Consider the following 12173-nt stretch of genomic DNA (forward strand, 5'->3'; position numbering starts at 1 on the left):
TTTAATAGTGGGATTGTAGTCTCTTTCTGTTTCTGCTTGTTGTTCATGTATCTGAAGAACCCTTCCTTGAAGGATGTGGCATCTCTGGCCAATTCTGATTCAAGCTGAGATTTTGCTTTCCTAACTGCATCTCTGCATAGCCTTATCCTATTAATTCCTACAGAACACAACTTACCCTATCTATTCCTACAGAACATAACTTACCCTATCTATTCCTAAAGAACACAACTTATCCTATCTATTCCTACAGAACACAACTTATCCTACTTACTCCAACAGAACACAACTTATCCTACTTACTCCTACAGAACACTAATGATCCTATCTATTCCTAGGGAACACTAACAATCCTATTTATGTCAGAGAGGCCAAGACTGTGAGGACGGGTCTGTGAGTTGTCCCTCCGTGCTGCAGCACCAGAGCCAAGGCTGTGCCGAGTTGTTCTCCTGAGTCCTGCTCCCAGATGTCACAGCAGGACCCGGCCTCAGGCACTAATGGCCGCTGTTCCTGGCTTCCTTGGCTGCAGTGATCAGCGGGATCAGGCTGGAGACTGGCCCCGCTGATGTCACAAATGGGTGCTGTGCAGAAGAAGAAACACAAATGAACCATTTCTGTCCAAACTCAGGGGCCCACAGGCTCAGGCAGTGCTCCCCTGCTTCCCAGCCATAGGCACAAAGAGAACTGAGGGCACCACCTGCCCCTCTGTCTCCCTGCCCAGTCCCTTGCTACCACGCTGGGCATGGCCCATGGTGCTGCCGATCCATTTCTCAAGGTGTTCTCAGCTGGCTGGGACTTTGGCCCTGCCAGACCTCTGCGAATGCTGCTGCTGTGCCAGGACCTTGTAGCTTCCAGGAAGCTCAAATGCTCAAAACCCTTCCTTGGTTCCTGCTCCCTAAAGCCATGGGCTACTTTAGCTGTCACAAAGGCTGAGGGGCATCAGCCATTGCTCAGGGAACCTCAACAGCTCTAGGACATGTTTATCCCAGTAGGGTCCAGGCCCAGGGCTGCTCTGAAGGCTGCTGAGGTGCAGAGTTTCAGCAGCAAGACAAGAGCAGGCAGATACATGATGAAGTGCTGAGGTGCTCAGCTCTGCCTTGCATGGGAGCAGGGCCTGCCTGGCATCATTGCACCTGAGGGTCCACAGATGCCTTCAAGTGTTGCTGCTGAGGAAACCCTTCCCTGCACTTGCAGCTGCTTTGCAGTTTACCTGCAGCAGGTCCCTGGCAGACCAGCGCCTGTCCACATCCACCTCCAGGCAGCACTGAAGGAAGCTGAGAAGGGCAGCAGAGAGCTCCTCGGGGTTCTGCAGCTTTGGTGTCTCACCAGCAGCTAGCAGATCACACACCTAGATGAAAAGGAAGCACAAGACTTCATCTGCTTCTTTCAGATCCACAAATGTTCCTCCAGACCCCTGTCAGTTCTTTCAGGCCCAGTCTCAAGGGCAGCTTCTTCCCTGGCAGAGGCATAGAGATGACGGTTTTGGACCACCCTGCTGCAGCCACAGCTATTCCAGTGTCAAAAGCATCTTGCCTTGATGCTGACTGCATTGGCTGACTCAAGGAGTCACCAGCACCAGCATCTTTGACTTCCCCACAGCAAAGCTGCTCCAGTTGTACAACAGTATCTACTGCTGTGCCCCTTACCCTGTTGTCACTTTCGCTGGCAAAGGGAGGCTCTCCTTCGGCCATCTCCACTGCCGTGATGCCAAGGGACCAGATGTCCACCTTGGCACCATAGGGCTCTTCCTTCAGGATCTCTGGAGCCATCCAGTGTGGAGTTCCAGCGTAGCTGGTCCTCTTGCTCTGCTCAGGGGTGAGCAGAGCGCAGACGCCAAAATCAGCTGAGAAGAAGACCAAGCCTTGTTAAAGCCAGGAGGAATGGGGACAGCAAGCCAAAGAGACACCCTCTGCACCCAGGCTTGCTAGGGCCATCCGCTTGGGTCTGCCAGCAGAAGTGGCCATGCAGTGGTTATCAGCACAGCAGCCAAAGCCCTGCTGAACCCATCTCTTTACAAAGGCCTCCAGCTCCATGCAGCGGCCTTACTACACCTGAACTCTTGTCACTCCCTCTCTGTGACAGGAGCTGCCCAAGCCACAGCCACTCTCCACGCTTGTTTCCTTTCCTGTCCTCCTCTGCATGCTGGAATTGCACTCTCAGCTGACAGCAGGGCTCCAGGCACTGCCACAGCCATCACTTCTGGCTACCTGGCAGTTGGTCAGAAGCAGTCCCACACCACATGCTGGGAAGGTAGCCCCTGACCAAGGTTTCTTACCCAGTTTCACAGACCCGTCCATCCCAAGCAGGATGTTGCAGCCTTTGATATCCCTGTGGATGATGTTGTGGGAATGAAGGCAATCCAGACCTTGCAGACACTGAGGGATAAGACAGAAACAGGAGGGTAAAAAATCCATGGCCTGAGTTCATCCCAGGAGCTAGCAAAGGGCACTAGGAGATTTCACTTCTAGAGGGATTGTGAGCAATGTCAGAGTCTTGTGCTCTCCAGAGGCATAGCTTGCTGCTGTAGTGCTAGCAGAGGAATGACCTTCCACAGGAAGGCCCACTCTGTCCTTTGGTGCAGAGTATCCCCCAAAAGCACAGGCAGAGTGGCTGCTGATGCACTGGCTGTGCTGCCTCCTTCCCTATGGCAAACTCTGGCTGGCCAAAACAGAAAAGCCCTATTGCCTCTGAAGATGCCATCTCTCCTCTTCTACCCACCTGTGCAGAAGGACCACCCTATCCCAATGTCTGGAAGCACAGGTGGCAGCCCTTACCTCCCTGCAGACCACTGCTGTTTGTTCTTCATTCATCTGGGTTGCCTTAACCACATCCCCCAGGGAGCCTCCAGCCAGATATTCCAGGACCAGCCACAGCTCAGCACCCACCAGATAGCTGGAAGGAAAACAGTGGCAGAGTAGAGCAGTGTTCAAGAGGTCACTTCTCTGCCAGGGAGTACCTCTGGCTGGCACTCTGCAGAGGATCCCTCAGCTGGTGAGAACAGAAGCACTCACCTGTCCAGGTAGCTGACGATGTTTGGGCTCTTATGGTCCCGCAGCACGAGGATTTCATTTATCACATACTCCTCGTCCTCTGGAGCCACATGGATGTGCTTGATGGCCACCTGCAGTGACATTGAAACCCATGAGCTTCAGCAGGCTGCTGCACGAAACCAGCATGGACTCACTGTGAGTGTTTGTGTGGGGCCATAGGCAAGCTGTGCCCAGCTCTCTCCTTCCGAGACTCAGGAGCTCACCCTCATACATGACAATCTCCCCTTTCTCTGCTGCCTCGGGTGCTACTCACAGGACACAAGGCATGTGGAGTTACTGCAGCAAAGAAACCCCCTTGCTCTGACAGAGCTTTCACTGAGCAGCTGAAGAGAGCAGTGGATGGATTTTGCCTTCTGGTGCTACTTTCAGAGGAAAGGGATGAGGGTGACCTGAAAACCTCATCCCCAGTTTGCAGTCCTGGGGAAGGCAATGAAGAGCTGCAGAAGCTGCTGGCACTCCTGGCACTCACCTCTCGTTCTGTGGCCATCTCAACAGCACGATAAACAGCTCCATAGCTCCTGGGAGCACAAGAGCAGCAAAGAAAGGAGAAGGGGGTTAGTGCCTGTGAGCAAAAGGCAGCCCAGACACGAGAGCTCTGCTGCCTGCAGTGGCTCCAAGTGTCCTCTGCCATTTACAGGTGCCTCAAAGACATAGCTGTGGTTGGACTTACCCTTGGCCAAGCTTTTCGGCTTCAGCATATTTACTCTCAGGCTCTCCCATGCTCACAATGCTCCCTGGAAGACACAAAATTCGAGAGGCTTCCTTGAAGATGCAGCAGAGCAGCTCACAGCCTTGTACTCAAGCAGAAACTATCTCTGCTTTTGCCTTGGCTGCAGAAGGAAGCTCAGGCACACCCAGCCCAGGCACAGCTGCCCTCAGAGGCAGCAGCAAGCCCCAGAATGCTCTGGCTGCCTCCAAGGATGCTCTCAGCTTGTGTAGGAAGCTGTGAGTGACTGCTGGCACTCAGCTGAGGATGAACATTGGGCGGGGGTCGTCCTGAGGCATGCACAAAGTGCAGTGCTGTCTCAGACAGGAGTACAGGACACATACCAAGCTTGTCCAGGGAGGCCTCATCTGGCTGCTGCTGCCTGCACCTCTCGCTGTAGGATGCCCACACCTGTGACGAGAAATGGTTTAGAGTCAGAAAGGAGGCTTGCAGTCTTGCACCAGAATGGCACTTGGAGGGCAGACCCTCAGGAAGATCCAGTCTGCCACATGCAGGGCTCTAGAGCTGTGTGGGTTTGCTCTCCCTGTCCCAGACTGCAGAGGCACAGTGGCAGGCTGCACAATGGCAGGGGCACAGTGGCCACCTGTGTGGGACTGTGACTCTCTGCAGTGATGACAGAGAGGCTGCAGGGTTGCTTTGGGCAAAGCTGTTCCCTTTCTCACCAGCAACACTCAAAGACACACAGCCACCTTTTTCCTGGGCCTGTGATGAATTCACACTCCCTGTCCCAGGATTCCAAGGGGACTCATGGCTACGGGACATAGGCAACAGATTGTGCTGCTGTCAGTGGCTTTGGTGAAGCACTAGGTCATGGCAGGATTCTAGCCCTGAGAGACTTCATCCGGGAGCTGCCTGATCAGAAACCTCTCACTGTGCATGACACCAAACATGGTGCTGACCAGAGCTGGGACTTACTGATTTTCTCTCTTCAGATGGTGGGACCACAACAGGCAGGGGCTCATAATCATCATCCCAGTTCTCGCCATCCTCAGCCTCGACATCCTTGACTCTTTCAGGTGTATCACTGGCAGGCTCCTCTCTGCCATAGTCCTCATAGTCATAGCCACCTGCTCCATCGTCATCCTCATCAGCAGAGGCCAATCCATCTAGCAGGCATCCTGATCCTGGTGGTGTCTCCTGTGGACAGACAGGAGCACAGGTGACAGTCACCGCTTGGGAGCTGCAATCACTACACACCACTTCAGTCTGCTTAGCCATCAGAAACCAGTCTAGACATGGCTAAAGTCCTGCGAGCCTCAGCTCTAAGGTGCAGTTGGCTCAGGTCATGGCAGGACTGTAGCCTTGGGAGTCTTCAGCCAAGGGCTGTCTGATCAGAAGCATGCCCCTGAAAGACACCAAATCCAGTGCTGACCAAGGCTGGCACTTACTGATTTTACACTTCCGGGTTGGTGCAGCCTGAGAGGTTGATGTTCAGAGCTGTATGGCCTCTCTCCAAAGCCCTTCTCCTCTTCGTCGGAGCCAGCAGCAGCTCCAACATTCTCTGCTCCTGGCCCCGAGTCCTGTGGACAGACAGGAGCATGAGTGGCTGTCACCACCCTGTCTTGTGAATCCATTTGATGTTTTTCAGTGTGGCTAAGGACAACTAAATCACCCCAGCCTTCAGTCGGTCTCACTTTGCAGCACATCACAGACAGCCACACCTGGCAGCTGGTTACTTGCTCTGGCTTTGTGCCTTCCCCACCTGTAGCAGCTGGTTACCAGCTCTGCCCTTGCCCACCTGGACTGGAGCACACTGTCAGAGAGCTGCCTACACACAGAGGCTTGTAGCTGGGCTGAGAGTCAGGTGCAGCACCCAGCTCTGAAAGGCAAGTGCAGAAAGGGGCTGCTGCTCTGGCCAGAGCAGGGAATGGCAGGACACACATTCCAAGCACACCTCACGGCACGCTCCTCTCTCCTCCACCCCTCTAGAAGCAGCAAAGGAGACTTCCTCACTCACCGAGGGATGGGCTGCCCTGAATCCACGGCCGATCTGATCTGCAAGGAGCAAGGGAACAGGCATCAGAGGCGTCGGCAGCCTCTGCTGTGGGCAGCCCCACAGAGCAAGCACACCCGAAGGGCTGGCGTCTTTCTTTCGCAGCAGCCCTCCAGCAGCACTGGCACTCATGGCAACAGGACAATGCTCTACCAGGTTGTTCTTTTGGCACAGTTCTGCTGTTTAGTTTCTGCCCTGCTTTGCCAGCAAGTCAAAGAAGTAGAAACTTGCTCAAGAAAATGCTTCCCGCTCTGCACAGGAGCTCCTAAAGCAGCTTTGTCACTGTCCTGTCTCTCGAGCTGCTGGCAGTGTTTCCCCGTGAAAGCTTCCCCACAGTGCCCCTTAGCCCTGGCACTGCTGTAGCCAGGAGCTCCAGCAAACCAGAGGTGTCTCGGCGGTGATCTTGTTTAAGACCCGGCTGGGCCACTGAGGAAGGCTGCGAGAGCACAGACACACAGCAGGCACATTCGCTGCTCTCTCTACTAACAGCCTCTACTCACTTGCCAACAGCCCTGCCATCAGCCAGGGCTTGTCCAGGAAAGAACCGGCGGCAGTGGCCCACTCCAAGAGGAAGGCAACGCCAGCAAGGAGCCGCATTGCCATCTCTGCAGCACCACGCAGCGACTGCCTGGGCAGCTACCCGAGAGGATCTTCTGGCAAGGGCAGGCACGGGAGAGTGCTCTGCGCACCGGGAGAGCGCTGCGATCGCCGAGGCGTCAGGTCCTGCTCCTGAGGCGGCAGGGCAGTGGCATCACAGCAGAGCGCTGCGAGGTGTGCTTGTGACATCAGCGCAGCTGCCCGGGCCCCTGCGCGCCTAAGCACGGAGGGCCTGGGCAGCTCTCCTCTGTCCCAGACACTCACCACAAGTGCTCATGCTCCATAACCTCTTGCTGAACAGATTCGTGGAGCCGTGGGGTCGGTTGGGTTGGAAGGGACCTTGAAAGTTCCAACCCCCATGTGCAGAGACACATCCACTAGACCAGAGTGCTCAAGGTGTCATCCAAGCTGGCCACAGACACCTCCAACGATGGGCAATCCACAGCCTGCTTGGGCATCCTGTTCCAGTTTCTGACCACCCCCACTGTAAAGCATTTCTTCCTGATCTCCAGTCGAAATCTCCACTGTTTAAATTCAGTCTCTCCACCCTCATCAGGCCACAAGCCCCTGTCAAAAGTCCTTCCCCAGCTTTCTTGTAGCCCCCTTCAGGTATACAAAAGCTGCTTTGGGTGCAGCCCAGCACGCAGCTCCCTTCTGGGCTGCCAACAACCGTTGCTGGCTGCTGTTGAGTTGTCCTCAGTCCTGAGCCCTTCTCCTCAAGTCTGCTGTATGTACCTCCTCACCCAGCCTTCTTTTGTGCTTGGGATTGCCCTGACCCAGGTGCAGGATGCTGCATTTGGTCTTGTTGGACTTCCAGGAGTAGCTCAGACAATGCAGAAGCAGCTGAACCTGTGTCCCTGTCAGACCACTGTGCGGGAACAAGGATGCACACAAGCAGCAGCCAACAGGACCTTTGGGTTAGGGTGCAGGGACCTTAGAGACCATCTACTGCAACCTCCCTGCCATGGGTGGGGACACCTCTAAGTAGACCTGGCTGCCCAGGGCCTCATCCTGCATGGCCTTGAACATCTCCAGGGAGGAATCATGCACAACATCCCTTGGCAACCCTGTCCCTTGTGCTGAAGAACATCTTTGTAAGATCCAGTCCAAACTCACTCTTCCTCACCCCAAAACCATTGTCCCCTGCCCTGTCTCTAGACACCCTTATGAAACGTCCTCTGCCCTTCACAAAGGTTTCCTTCAGATACTGGAAGGCAGCGCTAAGGTCTCTGAGGGTCCATTTCCAGCTTCTGACCACCCACGCTGTAAAGAATTTCTTCCTGATCTCCAGTCTAAATCTTCACTCTTCAAGCTCAGTCCATCCACTCTTGTCCTGTCACAACAAGCCCCCCTCAAAAGTCCTTCTCCAGCTTTCTTATAGCTGAATTCAGGTACTGGAAGGCAGCTCTAAGCTCTCCCTGGAGCCTTCTCTTCTCCACACTCAAGAGCCTCAGTTCTTTCAGCCTGTCCACAAAGGCAAAGTATTGCAGCCCTCTGATCATCTTCTGGGCCCTCCCCTGGACCTGCTCCAGTACTTTTATGTCCCTCTTATGCTGTGGGCACCAGAACTGGGCACAGTGCTCCAGATGGGGTCTCAGCAGAGCAGAGCAGAGCAGAGCAGAGCAGAGCAGAGCAGAGTCAGAATCCCTTCCCTACTCTCACTGCACTGGATGCAGCTCAGCACACAGCTGTCCTCTGGCCTGCATGAGGGCACTGCTGGCTGCTGTTGACTTGTCATCAGCTGATACCCCCAAGTCCTTTTTGCCAAGGCTGCTCTATGTAACTCCTTGCCCAGCCTATGTTTGTGCCTGGGGTTGGCCTAACCGACATGCAAGACCTCTCACTTTCACCTGTTGAACATCGTGCAGCTGTCACTGGCCCATTTCCCCAGCCTGTCACAAGCCTTCTGGAGGGAGCTCTGTCCTCAAGTGAGTCTAGTGCACCACACAGCTTGCCGTCATCAGCAGGCTTGCCGAGGGTGCCCTCAATGTCAGTGTCCATGGGACTGACAAAGTTGTGGAGGAGAGGGATGTGAGAGGAACAGCTACGAAGACACCAAGCTCCATGGCTAGCCAGCAGTCTGACCACCTGCAGCCCACAGAGATTAACAGGGGAGCAGAATCTCACCCACAGCCTGTGCTGAAGACCATGGTGTGGCGTGGAAGGCCAGGACTCCAAGGGATGCCCACACTGCAGCAGTCTGTAGCTGCCAGGACTACATCTCACCAAAGGCACCCAAGGCTATTTCTGAGCATGTGCACCCCGTGGAAGGACTCATGCTGGAGCATCTGCAAAGAGCTGCAACTCCTCATGGAAGACTGTGCCTTGTGGGATGGAGGCCAGGCTGGACCTGGGGAAGAATGTAAGAAGTTCTTGTGCTGAGGAGGAAGGGGCAGCAGAGGCAACGTGTGAACTGAGCACGAGCCCATTTCCCATCTTCCTGCATGGCTCAGTGTGAGAAGGTGTAGCAAAGAAGTAGCGGAGCTGAGCCTGGGGAGAAGGGAGGGCTAGGGAAAGGTGTTTGTGAGCTGTGGTGGCATCTCTCACTGTCCTGCTCCTGTTGCCTTGGAAAGGGGTGGTGGCTTTGTTGCAGAAGTTAAATGGGTGGCTTCTTTTCTGGGCCCCTTTTAGCACTGGAAGGCCATGGGCAGGTCTTTCTGGAGACTTCTCTTCTCCAGGCTGAACACCACCAGCTCTCACAGCAGAGAAGTCCCAGCTCTGCCATCACTTTTGGGTCCCTAAACAGAAAGGTTTCAATTTAACTGCCAAAAGACTGGTGCCTGAGGTCAACTGAGACACTCATGGGCACCAGGCCAAAAGAGAAGTCTGGGAACACCATCAATTGAGGGTCAGGGCACCTACACCAGGGTAGGGACAATGCCCAAGCACTAACACCAGCCAGGTGAGGAGTGGCTTGAGAGCAGTCTTGAGGAGAAGGACTTGTGGGGGTATCTGTTAATGACAAATTCCCCATGAGCTAGCGGTGGTTGCTGGCAGCCCAGCTGTGTGCTGGGCTACACCCAAAGCAGAGAGAGCAGCAGGAGAGGAAGGGAATTCTGCTCTTCTGCTCTGCTCTGCTAAGACCTCACTTTTGCAGCACTGCCTCCAGATCTGTTGTCCCACATAAGAAGGACATCAGAGTGTTGGAGTGGGTCCTGAGGAGAGCCATGAAGGTGATGGACACTGCCTCTATGGGAGAGGCTGAGAGAGATCCTTTCTGACCCAAAGCATTCTGTGATTCTATGAGCATTATTGGAGGGTCTCTGTGTAGATGCTCCACAGGATAGAGAATCCCAGGTTAGCAGAGACCCCAGGGATCACCTGGAACAACATTTCTTGGTAAAAGCATGGTCTAGGCAGGATGACCCAGTCTCCTCTCCAGCCAAATCTCCAAAGTGTCTCACGTTGGAGACTCCACCACTTCCCCAGTGAAATTATTCCACTGCCTGATTATTTTCGTTGGGAAAACTTGTCCCCCTGTGTCTAGTTGGAAGCTCCCAGGAGTAACCTGTACCTGTTGCCCCTCATCTTTCCCATGGGACCGCTTGTGAAAACAGAGTTTCTATTCCCCATTTCCATGGGGAATGGAAGAAACCATGGGGTTTTCCCTAAGACAAGTCTGGGATTTGTTTTAAAAAGCAGCCATAAAGCAAAATCAGCTCACAGTGGCATTTAGGGGAGAACAGGTGATACCTCTCTCGTTTAATGAATATTCCACAAGGTGGAACTTTGAGGAGATGCTTCTTGACACTTTGCATATTGAATGTTGCTGTGACTCCTGCTGGGGGTGGGCACTTGCCATTTAGCAGTGAAATGTGGGTCACCTCTGCACATGAAGCTCTTCTCTTTGGAGTCCGTTTCTTTGGAGTCATGAGACTGGAGAACATCTCGAACAGCCTGTGGGCTCTGTTGCTTCTGCAGTCTGCTTCAGTTGGAGGTGTGTGGTAGCCTGGCCCACGCCTCTGAAATGCCCTGTACATGCCAGCTGGACACTTGACACAGGATGTTTAATGCTTGCTGGCCAGGTTGGGCCTGCAGCTTTGCTGCTCTCTCAGCATTACCCTGAGGGCATCTCAGTCCAGTGCTAGTGGCCATGGGAATCTCAGGGACACTTAGACCAAGCAGAATGTCTCCACCTTTGCACTGAGTAGTTCTGGGAAGCATTTGGAGCAGGCAGGAGCTTCCCATTCGCAGGAGCTGATCCAGCCTGGGGACATTCTCATGTGGGCACTGTTGGAAGCACAGATATTGGAAATAGGAAAGCTCCTCACTGTTGACAAGCATCCAGACCTAGAACAGACACTGTGCCATCAAGAAGAAAGTTTGATTTGGTCCAGGGCTGGCCCTGGCCTTCCTCTTCTCCTGCTTAGTGCAGCGACGCAGACCTGCAGCCAGACTGGGCTGTCAGGGTGCCTGCTGTTGGACCTGTAACAACCTGTCTCAAGTGGTGACCCCATGAAGAGGTAAGTGCAGCTGCACCAAGCCTCTCTGATCTCTGATGCCTTGGGCGGAAAGCGAGGGGATTCATCTCTTCCTGACTTGAGCACCCACCTTATGCAACAAGCACGCAGGGGGCCAGTGGAGAGGTGCAAGATCCTCCTTTGGCAGGTGCAAGCCTCCCTGTGCCCAGCCTCTTAGAGGCTGTGGTTTCCCTGCATGAAGCTCCCTGACTCTGTCACCTCACCAAGCTGTAGGATTTGAGACACATCAGGTCAGATGAATCCTTCCACACTCCAGACACCTAAAGCCCACCAACTGTGTTCACAGCAAGGCTTGCACAGCCATTTCTAAAGGCTTCCCAGGCAGACCATGCTCAAGGCCAAAGTTTCTTGCATGCTGTGCCTGCAAGTGATGGGAGAGAAGGTCCCTGTGGCGGTGCTGCACAGGCATCTCCATCAGCTGCCACACCATGGTGGCCATGTGGCATCCTGACAGCTCTTCAGGCAGACTTGGCAGCAGGTGTCCAGCTCCATGGCCATGCCCTGCTTCTGCTGCAGTACTCTGGAAGGAGCTGGGGATGTCTACCTACTCCCTCTCCTGGGACTGCAGCAGCAACTGGCATGCTAGAAGATAAAGAGAGGCCATGGGCAAGGGCTGGCCCGAGCACAGCTGGAAGACATGCCCAGAGCCCTTGAGAAAGGAAGCCCTCCCAGCTGCCCAGACTGAGATTTCCCTGCCCAGCTCACCTCTGGTGCTGTGAGCTTGCATCCTGACTGCCTTGGCTGTCTAAGCCAGACTTTCAAAAGTTGCCTAGACATGGTTCTGTGCAACCTGACCTGGGTGTGCCTGCTTTAGCAGGGCACTTGGGGTCTCTTATCTTCATTCTGTGGCTGGTGGAGTGAAAGCACAAAACTGAACCCAGGGGTCAAAGAGCAGCCTCACCAGTGTCCAGCACATGGGAACAATCCCTGCTCTTGTCCTTCTGTCCACACTCTTGCTGATCCCAGCCAGGATGCTGATGAGCTTCTCAGTCACCTCAGCACCTCATGGGATCAGAATGAGGTCATTGCAATAAATGAGGCAGTGGTCAGTGATGTGCTAAGCCAGTTAGACCCACACAAGTCTACAGGGCCGGATGGGCTACACCCAAGGGTGCTGCAAGAGCTGGCAGATGTGCTCACCAAGCCACTCTCCACTATTTACCTGGAGTCTCAAAGTACAAAGTAGTCCTGTTTGGAAGAGAGGACTTGCATAAGAGAAGGGTGCTTTAAAGTGAAGTAAGACAAGTAAGCCTTTGGATGGAATTTGAAGCATTAAAAATAATGCACGCTCCAATCACAAGGGGTTTTGTACTGGCTGCACCTCGGTA

General features: G+C 54.1%; 1 protein-coding gene across 1 annotated transcript; it reads right to left on the reverse strand.

Annotated features, from left to right (window-relative positions):
- Window positions 1-458: 458 nt before the first annotated feature.
- On the reverse strand, window positions 459-5348 carry LOC135192983 (serine/threonine-protein kinase PAK 3-like). Its single transcript, XM_064176372.1, has 11 exons — window positions 5163-5348; window positions 4690-4911; window positions 4098-4164; window positions 3718-3781; window positions 3517-3565; window positions 3009-3118; window positions 2772-2889; window positions 2273-2372; window positions 1644-1840; window positions 1208-1345; window positions 459-578 (listed from the first exon to the last, which is right to left on the reverse strand). Exons 1-11 carry the CDS (start codon window positions 5346-5348, stop codon window positions 492-494), a joined length of 1338 nt encoding a protein of 445 aa, XP_064032442.1. The 3' UTR covers window positions 459-491.
- Window positions 5349-12173: the final 6825 nt, after the last annotated feature.

This window comes from Pogoniulus pusillus, chromosome Z (assembly GCF_015220805.1).
Source record: "Pogoniulus pusillus isolate bPogPus1 chromosome Z, bPogPus1.pri, whole genome shotgun sequence".
NCBI lineage: Eukaryota > Metazoa > Chordata > Aves > Piciformes > Lybiidae > Pogoniulus > Pogoniulus pusillus.

Excerpts from the sequence above, each read along its gene's own strand:
- LOC135192983 (XM_064176372.1), bottom strand. The coding sequence starts at position 5,348 with ATGGATTCACAAGACAGGGTGGTGACAGCCACTCATGCTCCTGTCTGT. Across the intron at positions 3,782-4,097 it reads GGCCTCCCTGGACAAGCTTG|GGAGCATTGTGAGCATGGGA; the intron begins GTATGTGTCCTG and ends TGTGTCTTCCAG. Across the intron at positions 579-1,207 it reads CTGCCAGGGACCTGCTGCAG|CACCCATTTGTGACATCAGC; the intron begins GTAAACTGCAAA and ends TCTTCTGCACAG.